Genomic DNA, 12953 nt, shown 5'->3' on the forward strand with positions numbered 1-12953 from the left:
TCTTTAATATGGCTTCGGTAGGAGTACTTTTGCAAGACATGAATGAGCTTGTCACTGCTATGATTTGCCAAGATGCCAAGGTAATCTTTGTACGAGCAACTTGAGCTTACATCTGTAAACACGTCTTGCAAGATGTATGCCAACACCAAAGCTGCACATCGTGGAAAACTTCTGGTGTTGAACCATTCGTTGTGGCCAGGGCAAGCATTCAGCTTTTCAACTATTTCATCTAAAATTTTACAAACTCAAGTCATAACACAAAGAGATTAAATCGAATATTCATTTGGTTCTGAAGCATGACAAGATTAATTTTGTTTTTTTATTTGTTTTTTTTTGTTGACCTTATTGTTTGCACTGATAGCAACAACTGGTTTTTGAAAGATTACCTAATTGGCATTGGCTAACTTCTGCTTTGTTTTCCTTTGTTCTTGGCTGAGTTGATCCTGAAATAAAATAAAACCATGTTCATTTTTCTAATTCATAAAAAAACCATCAACAGTTTCTAAGTGTTAGAGATAATAACAAGCTGTGCATGATTTCTAACGGTGAAGTTTCTAACTTCATCATTAGAAATCGGGTAGACACAACTTTCTAAAAGTGCACTTAGCAATGATGGCAAGTTTTTATTAACAGTTAACCATCTGAAATTGTGCAAGAAGAGGTTTGTGTTTATATATGTTTGTATAAATTAGGTTTTACATTACCGATGTGTTCTTGAGTAAAAGATGGCATTTCCAACTTGATTTTTTTTCTTCTTGGATCTTTTACTTCTAAAACATAATCAGTTTTAGTATCATTCACTTGTGTAAACATTTAAGCAATCACAGAATTAGTCCTGCAACAAATACATACACACTTCTGTGTTGTTTTTTTTGTTTTTTTTTTGTTTTTTTTATTGTTTTTCTTTTTTTTTTTTTTTTTTACAGCTTTAACAATAACAATAGGGCAAGGAGTTAATTTGGGCATTTTTATTTTTTGAAAGCGTGTTGAGATTTGCATAAAAATCAAAAATCAAAAAGAATTTACCTCTGGATGTACAAGCAAGACTTTGGCTAAATAGACTACCAACAGATTGAACAGCACCAGGTGAGGGCTGTTTTTCAAGAACAGTACCAGCCTGTTGGACTGGAACAGCTGAAAGAAACAAACTGGGTTTGGCCATCGTTTGCTGACGAGCAACAAGATTAGGAGCCAGAGGAACAGAAAAGACCTCTTTTGAAGGATTAAAAACAACTTGCAGAGAAGGAGCAACATGAACAGGTTTGGCAACCACTTGCTTATGAGCAGGTTCAAGAAGAGCAGGTTCAAGAAGAGCAGGTTCAAGAAGAGCAGCTTCAGGAGGAGCATGGAAAACACGTGTGACAGCCATAAGATTATCTTGCTGTGAAGCAACATTAGACACTGTTTCCAGCAGAACAGAAAAAACCTCTTTTGAAGGACTGAAAGCAACTTGTTCAGCAGGAGCAGCAGAAACAGGTTTGGCAACCACTTGCTCACTAAAGTAAACTGGAGAAAGTTGTGCATGGTGTTCAATAAAATCCGGTTCATCAGGAAATAATGTTAATGCAAGAGGAGAACAAGCTGTGCCAACAGGAACAGCTAGAGTCTGATCTACATCCATACAAACAGCTTGTTCATTAGGAACTAGTTGTGCAAGAGCAGAGGATAGTTCAAGAACTGGACCAGCGATTGTTTGTTCAGAAGGAACAGACGAAACAGGAGTTGAGCTAGGTTCACACAAGAAATCTACAACATGTTCGTTGCTGTCCTCTAAAGGAGCATTGTTTTCTACAGCTGGAGAAAATGGAACCACTGTGGTACAACCGAAAGTAGCAGCACATTCTTCAGAGTCAGAACCGGAGTCTGAATCTTCCTCAAAAATGTCCTCAACATCATGAAAACCGTACTCCTCTGCATTAGTTCGGAGCCAGTCCATCACATCCTTCTCCTCCTTTGGTGGTCTCTCAGACTTTTCAACAGTCAAAGACTCTATGACTCCGAAGGACTGTCCGATGCCCAGGGCAAAGCGCAACTCCTCTGCAGCGTTCCACTGGGACACATAAAAGCTATCCATTGTGTGTCTGCTGTGCTTCATGTAGAGTGTAGCAAACCGCTCGCGATCTTCTTTGCTGTTGTTGGCAAAGTAAGTGGCTATCGAACCGCGAATGCAAGTGGGAGTAAGACGCTTCATGGGAATGTTTACTTGGCTTTTTCTGAAGCAGGACGTCAGGCTAGAGGTGATAGCAGAGGAACCCATCTGGTAAACAGGCACTCTAGTTGCACCTAGTGTCACACCTTCGTCTTTGTTGGCTCTCACCGAAGGAAAAAGGGGCCTGTAGCAGTCGCTCAACTCCAAAACAGTCTTGGTGTCTGCAGCCATGTAGTGAGAGTCGTTGACAAGAAGGTCTCTGTATCTCAGCAAATAAATATCGATCAACACTTTCAAGTCGTTCGGCACTAGAATGTTTTTGGCTCCGTACTTGTATGCTGTTTTGTAGCGCTCTTGCACAATGCAATATCCACACTCACTCTTCTCAGCAGCCATGTAGTCTCTAATGTTTAAAAGAGCAATGTTAGATTTTCTTAAACTGTTAATTACAGTGACAGAGAGCAGAAGATGGTTTCGTAGAGACACAGCATTGTCTCTAGTCAGCGGAAGAGACGCCTTTCTAATCGATTCCACTAAGTCTCTTACGTATGCAGACTTGCCATATTCGGTCAGCAAACTGACATTGATGATGTTGATGCTTTTTCTTCTTTTCACAAGGCTCCTCCTCAAAGAACGAAAGGGCCTCAGCACTTTTCGCAACTCATCCACCTTGCAGCGCAAACGTCGGATGGCCTCATGAGAAAGTCCGAAATAGACGTTTCTGGCTTCACTGAAACGAAACAGGAGACAAAGGGAGACGAGGCGGTTGTACAACGTGTGACAAGACATGGCTTTTGTTTGGTCAAGTTCACTCAGCTTGGAATTGAGCTGAATTTTCTTAAAGTGCAAGGAGAAGTATCTATCCTCCAAAACATTGGAATTGGTGAGGGCGTTTGGGTGCAGCGTCAACGTGCTGTCACAACAAGTCAATATTTCCACAACTGCATTTTTGTAGATTTTTGCTTGTGACCAAGTGTTGTTGTTGGCTACCACAAGCCACTTTTCAAAGTCTCTGAAGAGCTCATCTGCTGACTGGTAATAAAAGTGAAAAGCATCTTTGTCCAGCTGAAACAAGAGTCTCTTTTCTTCGGTCAAGACATAGGAGCTGGAAACCAAGTGCTCTAAGGAATCGAAATCAGAGTCAAGGACGGATTCGGTGTTCAGCTCTTTGTTTTCTACAGAGGTGCATTGGTTTGCAGAAGGAGCCTCGGACGAACCAGCAACTGGTGAGGGCAAGCTTAAAAGAGGATCAGAGGAAAGAACCGGAGAAGAAAAAGAGGAGGAAGGCCCAGGAGCAGAGGATGCAGAGCCTGATGCAGACGCTTGTTCAGCTACTGGCTTAATACCAAAGAAGGCAGGTCGAATAAATTGAGGGACATAGAGCTTCTCGTTGTCGTATCGCTTTGCCTCTGCAATCTTTTGTTTGATCATCTTGGAATCGTAGAAATGAGTCTCTTTCAAGTGTATGTCCAGTCGGTCGTAATACTTCCAACATTGCAAACAGGGGTAAGGTTTTGGACAGCCGGACTTGCGTTCGAGACGAGCATGCTGAAACTTCCTGACCATTGCAGAGTAAAAGATGGAAGCTTCATCCAAAGTCCAAGAATGATCTTTTTTAGTCAAGTGTCTTTTAATGCTTGTGGACGAATGTTTGCACAAAGGCATCGGACAGCTAACAGCGTACCTCTTCTTGGTACCATAGAAAGGTACAACCCTGTTTACGGAGCCACACGCTGCAACTAATGCGGCCCTGACTTTGTTTTTGAGCTTTAAGTCTCTCTGTTCTTGTGACTGCTTTCTTTTCTTTTTTTTTGCTTTAGAGTTTGGAGAAGAAGCAACAACAGAGTTGTTTTCTTGTGAAGAAGACATGTTCAGGTGTTTGTTTGCAACGGTTTAAGCTAAAAAAAAAAGAAAACAGTTAGTGAGAGTTTTTTTTCTTCTGCCTGTATCCAATCCTGGAATGTTGCGTGGATTGATGAGAAACACAACTACAGCGAAGAGCTGTGTTTTTTCGAGTCCTCTGCAAAAGAGCAAGAAGAAAGTAAAGAGAGCAACAAGAAGAAACAAAGCTTGCACTAGCAAAAGAAGAAGAACGAGAGCAACTAGCATTACATGCATGGTGGCAACAGTGATTGCTATTATGAGAAGGAGAATGAGAAAAAAAAAAGAAACAAATAAATAAAGAGATGGAGTTTGAGAGGATCTCGCAACCATATGACTCAAAGAAAGAAACTGTGTTGAAAAAAGGCAAGAGAGGGCAAATAGAACTTGCTAACAAGGACAAATGACAGACATAACTACAACAGTAACAACTCTCATTGCAAGCATAATAACAACAACAGCATCAGCATCACTGACTCAGAGAGTGTTGAAAAAACAAAACAGATTAAAAAAAACAAGCAAAGTGGCTGAACAGTAACAACAACCATTGCATGTATAACAACAGCAACAGCATCACTTAATCAGAGGGTATTGATAAAAAAAACAAACAAAACAAAAACAAAAAAGAAAAAAAAACAAAACAAATAAAAAAACAAAACAAGCAAACTGGGTGAACAGTAACAACTCTCATTGCAAGCATAATAACAACAACAACATCACTGACTCAGAGAGTGTTAACAAAATAAAATAGATTATAAACAAGCAAAGTGGGTGAACAGTAACAACTCTCATTGCAAGCATAAAAACCAACTACAGCAACAGCAGCATCAGCAACAGCATCACTGACTCAGAGGATATTGATAAAAAAAAAACAACTAACAAACACACAAACAAAAACGAATAAAAGCAAAGTTGCTGAACAGTAACAACTATCATTGCAAGTAAAACAACAACAACAGCATCAGCAACATCATCACCGAATCAGAGAGTGGTGATAAAATAAGATAGATTAAAAAACAACCAAAGCGGCTGAACAGTAACAACTCTAATTACAAGTAAAATAACAAAAGCAGCATCACTGACTCACAAGGTTTTGATAAAACAAAAAACAAAAAACAAACAAAGCAAGCCAAGTCGGTGAGCATTAACAAACACTCATTGCAACTATAATAACAACAACAGCAACAGCATCACTGACTCAATGGGTGTTAATAAACAAAAACAAAAACACAAACAAAGCAAGCAAAGTGGGTGAACATTAATAAGACTCATTGCAACTATAACAACGACAACAGCAACACTATCACTGACTCAGAGGGTGTTGATGAAAAAAAAGCTAACAAAAACACAAACAAAGCAAGCAAAGTGGGTGAACATTAATAAGACTCATTGCAACTATAACAACGACAACAGCAACACTATCACTGACTCAGAGGGTGTTGATGAAAAAAAAGCTAACAAAAACACAAACAAAACAAGCAAAGTGGGTGAATATTATTAAGACTCATTGCAACTATAACAAAAACAACAGCAACACTATCACTGACTAGGAGGGTGTTGATGAAAAAAAAACAAACAAAAACACAAACAAAACAAGCAAAGTGGGTGAACATTAATAAGACTCATTGCAACTATAACAACGACAACAGCAACACTATCACTGACTCAGAGGGTGTTGATGAAAAAAAAGCTAACAAAAACACAAACAAAACAAGCAAAGTGGGTGAATATTATTAAGACTCATTGCAACTATAACAAAAACAACAGCAACACTATCACTGACTAGGAGGGTGTTGATGAAAAAAAAACAAACAAAAACACAAACAAAACAAGCAAAGTGGGTGAACATTAATAAGACTCATTGCAACTATAACAACGACAACAGAAACAGCATCACTGACTCAAAGGGTATTGATAAACAAAAACAAAAACACAAACAAAACAAGCAAAGTGGGTGAACATTAACAAACACTCATTGCAGCTATAACAAAAACAACAGCAACAGCATCACTGGCTCAAAGGGTGTTGGTAAAATAAAAAAATTAATAAAAACAAAACAAGCAAAGTGGGTGAACATTAACAACACTCATTGCAGCTATAACAAAAACAACAGCAACAGCATCACTGGCTCAAAGGGTGTTGGTAAAATAAATAAATTAAAAAAAACAAAACAAGCAAAGTGGGTGAACATTAACAACACTCATTGCAGCTATAACAAAAACAACAGCAACAGCATCACTGGCTCAAAGGGTGTTGATAAAATAAAGAAATAAAAACAAAACAAGCAAAGTGTGTGAACATTAACAAACACTCATTGCAGCTCTAACAAAAACAACAGCAACACCATCACTGACTCAGAGAGTGTTGATAAAATAAAATAGATTATAAACAAGCAAAGTGGGTGAACATTAACAAACACTCATTGCAAGCATAAAAACTTACTCAGAGAGTGTTTATAAATAAAACAAAAAACAAAAAACAAAAATACAAGCCAAGTGGGTGATTACTAACAGCGCAAACAGCAGCAACAACAGTGTCTTTAGAAACAACAAACAAGTACAACAGCAACAACTGCTTTTACAGAGTATAACAATAACAACAACATGGCACTAACAACAACAAAAGGGTTGGAATAAAAACCTATAGGCAAAAGGAGAGCTGCATTCAGACAAGATCGATTACAAAGAAGCTCTTCTTTTGGACAGAGGAGAAACTGCTTTTGAGGGACAGAGGGACTTTTGTTGTTGTTGTTGTGCAGAAACCAACAAACTTTTATTGAACCGAATATAACCGAACATAACCGAAAGTCTTGTTTGCTTCTGTTTTGTGCCATCAAGAAGGGAAAACAAAACATCACGAAACAAACGAAGCAAACGAAACAAACAAACAAACGAACGAAACAAACAAAAAAACGATTAAATAAATAAACAAACAAACGAAACAAACAAACAAACAAACAAAAACAAATAGGAAAAACAGAAAACGCTGTACCGAAACCTCGCCATTTTTATCCTTCCTCGAGCTTTCTTTGGGCGCCAAAGACCGAGAAAGTTGAGCAAACGTGACGTTGAGGGGGGGGGGGGGTACTTAAGGCCAGCAGACCGACCAATGGCAAGCTTAGGAGAGACCCACGTGAATGTTACTTTTTCTTTCTATGTACGCTGAATCCGCTCAAAGTCTGGAATTTCCAGCATTCACGTGTCATCACTCCAGCCACCAGATTGGCCCACACTTTGCACACTTTCAAGACTAGAACTTCACTTAATCACAAATTGAGCCAAAAAAAAACTAAGTCTCGCATGGCGACAACTTTTCCAAAAGCAAACAAAGGCAAACGAAGGCAAACGAAGAAAAAACAAAAACAAGTAAACAAAAACAAAACCGAAAAGGGAGAGAGAGAGTGAGTCGACTCATTTCTTTCGACTGCCTTAAACGAGAAGTCTAAAACGTTTAAAAGTTGAAAACTAAGTTTTTTAAATGAACTGCACCGAAAAAACTTTACGACAGTTTAGCTGGTTAAAAACGCAGAGGAAAATATTTTATAAAATTTAAGCGTTCTAAAGATGTCCATTTTTGTTTTTGGCTTTTTTTTATTTTGGTTTGTTTCTGGCTTGTTTCTTTTTTTAAATTCTAGCGATCGAGCATATTTGAACGGTTTCATCAACCTGTTGGCGCACGTGCTCGAGAGCTAGAACTTTGATTGCTTTTGTTGTTGAGAATTGAGAATGTCCGAGCAGGTTTTTTTATCGATTTCATCGCTTGTGGCGAGGCAAAAATCAAAACGCTTTTTGGACGAAAGAAAAGAGATTAAAAGGAAAAAAGGAAGAAAAAAAAAAACAAAAAAATAGGTTATGTGTCATAAACATTTATTTTCTCACGCGATGACGTCTAGTTTTGTTACAGTAATTAAAATATGGTATCAAGTTTGTAATTTCTATCTTATTTTTAGTTACGGATAATTGCCAATTATGTCACGTTTAGTATACACAACGCTGTTTTCTTAATAGCAATATGATACAAACAAGTTATAAAAAAAAAAGCGTTCGCTCGATCTTCCTTAGTCAGTTGAACAAAAAGAAATTTTCACAACATATGATTGATTTGGTTGTCCTAGCAAGCTGTTTTAGCAAACGACTAGAGGTTGCAACTGTTGTTCATTGAAAACGAAAAATCTAGCGTCAGCAAGAAATTTTTGAATACATAATGTACACAAAAGTGGCACTAACAAATGAAAATGTAAAAAAAAATGTTTACCTTGATGCCAGACTCGCAGAGATGTTGTCGCTCGTTGCTATCGACTGCGAACAGCTTTGTTGTTTTTCGAAGTGCCTCTTCATTCTACTTATAGCCGAAGTTTTGGCTTCGAAAAAAAATACACGAACGTCGTTAAGCTCAACGAGCTGCTTTAATTGTTGTTCGTGCGAAAACGAAATGCTTAAAACGGATAAAAGTGTTGGCGTAATTACACTTTTCGACCGCGATGCAGTTTGTCAAACTCTAGCGTACTTTTTTGGCTCGTGGAGCAAAAGCCTCATGATAATAGCAAAGGCTTAAAATGTCCTAACATGTCAGCAAAGGCTTAATATGCTTAATAAACTGTGGTTAAGCTTTTGCGGTGCAGTTCATTTACAACTTAATTTGCAATTTGCTGGCACAAGCAAACGTTTATGACTTCTCGTCTAAGGCAGTTGAGCGAAATCAGTCGACTCACGTTTTTGTTTTTGTTTTTGTTTTTGTTTGTGTTTTTGTTTTTGTTTGTGTTTTTGTTTTTGTTTGTGTTTTTGTTTTTGTTTGTGTTTTTGTTTTTGTTTGTGTTTTTGTTTTTGTTTGTGTTTTTGTTTTTGTTTGTGTTTTTGTTTGTTCGTCTTCGTTTAAAATATAAAGAATTCGAAAGGAAGGTTGTTGCTTTGTTTGCTTATTGAAAGTTGTCGCCAGTTGTGAGGCTTAGTTTTGTATTTGTTTACTTTTTAAAATATCGAGGAAAATATTTTAGGACATCGCATTCTAAAGGTGCCTTTTTAATAAAACATCTAACGATTTAGCTTTTAACGTTATGCTCAAAAGAATGCCCGTTTCGGTTTCTTTTTTCTTTTTTTTCTTTTTTTTCCTTTGTTTCAATTGGGCAGAGTGCTCATTTGAGCAGCCCACCCATGATCCAAAATTATGAACTCTGTACAAGATACGTTTCATGGACTGTAGAAATTTCAGGAAACCAACACAGTGACTAGTTCGTAGTGTGTGTTAGTTCCACCTTTATTCACGGTAGAGCGGACCTGTTCGAGTACTCGAACATTGGGTCACGTCTGAAACGTGAGAATGCTAGAGTGCGTTTTACTAACAATTTTATCGCTTGTGGCCAGGAAAGCAAAACTTTCCGTTTTTGTCTTTTGCATCCTAAAGGAGCCTTTTTAATAAAACCTCTAACGATTTAGCTTTTAACGTTATGCTCAAAAGAATGCCCGTTTCGGTTTCATTTTTTTTTTTTTTTCTGTTTGTTTTGGTTTTTGTTTTTTTTTTTCAATTCGGCATTCTAAGGGTGCCTTTGTAACAAGATCTAACGATTAAGCGTTTAATGTTGTGCTCAAAAAAAAAAAAAAAGTGCCTTTTATATCTCTCAATGGTCTCCAACGATAAAACTGCCGACCAATCGCAACGATTAAACAGCCGACCAATGGCAGCTCAATAGTCTCCAAACATGAAACTGCCGACCAATGGCAGCTCAGTGGTTTGAGAAGTGAGATCATTCGACTTCGTTTTATTATCTCCAGTTTGAACTAGTGCTTGGCTTTCATAAAAATTGTCAAATTTTTCCAAACAAATCTTATACGAAACGCTACTTTGATGTCAAACCTTCGTTACTCCCTATTCCCTTCTAGCGGAGGGCCGGCTAAAAGCTAGAAAAAAAGAGAGAAGGAAACTTTTTTTTTTTTATTAAGAGGGGTGGGGGGGGGGGGGGGGAAAGAGTAAGAAAATTACGGGGTTAGGATTGGAGGGGGATGGTTTTACGGTTTGGAAGCCTGGGGACAATGAAAAATTGCGTTCGTATAGTGTCCACGAGGGGCGTCCTTCGGTTGTAACGTGCCGCTAGGTGCACGCGTCTAGTAGTTTCGTTGCATCGACCTAGAGGAGTTCTCCGAAAGGTCTTGCGCTTTGGGCTCGGGCAAACGGCCTGCATCCATTGTAAACACGGTCTCTGCCGTTAGAAAATCGTTAACCAGGCTTTTGTGAGCTTTAACAACCATCCCTTTGAGTTTAAAACGAACGTTTCCCCAAAAGCCATTCGAGATGGAGGTACTCACGGAGGTTTGTTACGGTAACAACCCTGTGGTTTGCCATCTTCTTTCTTTCCGCAGCGTCGCAAACGGATCGGCCGGTCTCTTAGGTGACGAAAAAACGTCTGATCTCTCGACTGGAATGCTTAACGTACTAAGATTAGAAGAGTTAGTACTAAGAGTCGCATCTGGCCGCCGTAATTTTCTTCGATGATGTACTTGAAAATTTCGTGACGTCGTTTTCAAAGCTCTAGGGTCGATTTTAACCTTCGACCTTAAAGTCGATTTTAGCCTTCGGTGTGGCTCTGTACAACTTTTGCGGTGAAAAAGCTTGCGCGGAGTCTACAGTTGTATTTAGCCGACAGACGCTAGCAACGCAGAAACAGAATGACTCTTGGGCGGCGCAAACAGAGCGTTCAGCAAATTTGTCGCATTTTACGTCAAAGCGGACAATCTGCACGACAAATAAAGCTAACTTTCTCCTTTGCCTAATATGTTAACGGATGGCCAGGAACAACCTTGGTCTGTAATGAATGAGTTCGTTTTTCCATTCGAGGCACTAATTACTGCAGTTTTAAAAGTCACCTAAAGTATAAGCTCATCTCTCCATTCAAGAAAAACAAGCATCAGAGTTTCGGAAAGTTTGCATGCACGACACCACCATCGATGGTACTTAAACAAACAGAAAATGAATTGCAAAACAGAACCACTGAATTGCAAAACATAACAACGGACAGCTTGTAAAAAGCATGGTGATGAGCTTCTTCAATCCAATCAAGGAACCAAGCATCACAGTTTCGGCAATGGTGCACGTGCAAATCAGCAAACTGTGATACTTAATCAAACAACTTCACTGTTTTGCATAGTTTGAGAACGGATGGCTAAGAACAACCTCGTTAGTGAGTATGAAGTCATCTCTTCATTCAAGGAATTAATAATCAGAGTTTTAGAAGTCTCTTACGTGCGATACTACTATCAACGGTACTTAATCAAACAGCCTCTCAGAATTGCCTAGTTTGAGAACGGAAGGCTAGGAACAACCTTAGTAGTGGGTCATCAGTTCAACTTTTCATTCCAAGGAATTAAGCATCTAAAATCTGAAAAATAAAAAGAAAAGCTCTTTGTTAGAAGTTCTTATTTTTGTTTTTCCTCAATTTCTATTTCTTTTCTTTTTTTCTTTTTTTTTTAAATGATAGTTTTTCTTTTTTTTTTTATCTATTTTGTTCGTTTAAATTAATATAACAGGCGTCTTAGGTCGTTTCTGTAACATTATTTAACACTTTAAATTGTAATAAATATTTGAACAGAAGAAAATCCTTTTCGTAACGTTAGAATGTAATAAGAACATTTCATCTTTACAAAATACGCTTGTAAAAATGGTTTCACTTTTAAAGTTTGTTGTTTTTGTCTTTTAATTTAGTGAATCGCAATTTGGATTTTCTTCGGCGCACATCTATTTTAGTTGCTTTTTCTTAAGGAAAGGTCACCAGAGTTTTTTTACACAGCTCCTGCAGCATAATCTTTAACAAAATACTCTTTTGAAAATTTTTAAATTGAAATAAACAAAAGCCATTTGCGTAAGTAGAGATAAATTAGAGAATAAAAAGTGCATAAACGCCTCGCTACTTTGATGAAGAAGAAACGGATGACTAGATGCAACTTTTTAAATTCGTGTGCTACTTTGATGATGAAGAAGAAACGGATGACTAGATGCAACTTTTTAAATTCGTGTGCTATCTCTTTCGATTAAGGTACTTTTTGAATATTTTTTCAAAGAAATGTTAGCGTAGTTTTCCTTTTTTAAATTTAAATCATGTTTAAAGGTAGTTTTTGAATATTTTTTCAAAGAAAAGTTAGCGTAGTTTTCCCCTTTCAGATCTAGCTTATGTTTAAGGTAGTTTTTGAATATTTTTTCAAAGAAAAGTTAGCGTAGTTTTCCTCTTTTAGATCTAGCTTATGTTTAAGGTAGTTTTTAAATATTTTTTCAAAGAAATGTTAGCGTAGTTTTCCTTTTTTAAATTTAAATCATGTTTAAAGGTAGTTTTTGAATATTTTTTCAAAGAAAAGTTAGCGTAGTTTTCCCCTTTCAGATCTAGCTTATGTTTAAGGTAGTTTTTGAATATTTTTTCAAAGAAAAGTTAGCGTAGTTTTCCTCTTTTAGATCTAGCTTATGTTTAAGGTAGTTTTTAAATATTTTTTCAAAGAAATGTTAGCGTAGTTTTCCTTTTTTAAATTTAAATCATGTTTAAAGGTAGTTTTTGAATATTTTTTCAAAGAAAAGTTAGCGTAGTTTTCCCCTTTCAGATCTAGCTTATGTTTAAGGTAGTTTTTGAATATTTTTTCAAAGAAAAGTTAGCGTAGTTTTCCTCTTTTAGATCTAGCTTATGTTTAAGGTAGTTTTTAAATATTTTTTCAAAGAAATGTTAGTGTAGTTTTCATCTTTTAAATCTAAATCATGTTTAAAGGTAGTTTTTGAATAATTTTTCAAAGAAAAGTTAGCGTAGTTTTTCTCTTTCAGATCTAGCTTGTTTAAGGTAGTTTTTGAATATTTTTTCAAAGAAAAGTTAGCGTAGTTTTCCTCTTTTAGATCTAGCTTATGTTTAAGGTAGTATTTAAATATTTTTCAAAGAAAAGTTAGCGTAGTTTTCCTC

At 37.1% G+C, this 12953-nt stretch overlaps 1 protein-coding gene and 1 long non-coding RNA gene across 4 annotated transcripts in view; both read right to left on the minus strand.

Annotated features, from left to right (window-relative positions):
- The window catches only part of LOC149892638 (uncharacterized), a 321349-nt gene that overhangs the window by 7358 nt on the left and 301038 nt on the right, over nucleotides 1-12953 (minus strand). The gene's annotated exons all lie outside the window — the stretch shown is intronic.
- Nucleotides 715-7093, minus strand: LOC149892639 (uncharacterized). 2 transcript variants are annotated; one of them, XM_090080321.1, is made up of 3 exons: nucleotides 7022-7093; nucleotides 1027-4047; nucleotides 715-835 (listed from the first exon to the last, which is right to left on the minus strand). In XM_090080321.1, exons 2-3 carry the CDS (start codon nucleotides 4016-4018, stop codon nucleotides 822-824), a joined length of 3006 nt encoding a protein of 1001 aa, XP_089936447.1. In that variant the 5' UTR covers nucleotides 4019-4047; nucleotides 7022-7093; the 3' UTR covers nucleotides 715-821. The 2 variants fall into 2 exon arrangements, with proteins under 2 accessions (XP_089936447.1, XP_089936446.1); XM_090080320.1 differs by lacking the exon at nucleotides 715-835 and having other exon boundaries at nucleotides 874-4047.

The sequence above is a fragment of the Hydra viridissima genome, unplaced genomic scaffold, assembly GCF_058129835.1.
Source record: "Hydra viridissima isolate aposymbiotic clone 2 unplaced genomic scaffold, HvirCarnegie_v1 scaffold_2, whole genome shotgun sequence".
Classification (NCBI taxonomy): Eukaryota; Metazoa; Cnidaria; class Hydrozoa; order Anthoathecata; family Hydridae; genus Hydra; species Hydra viridissima.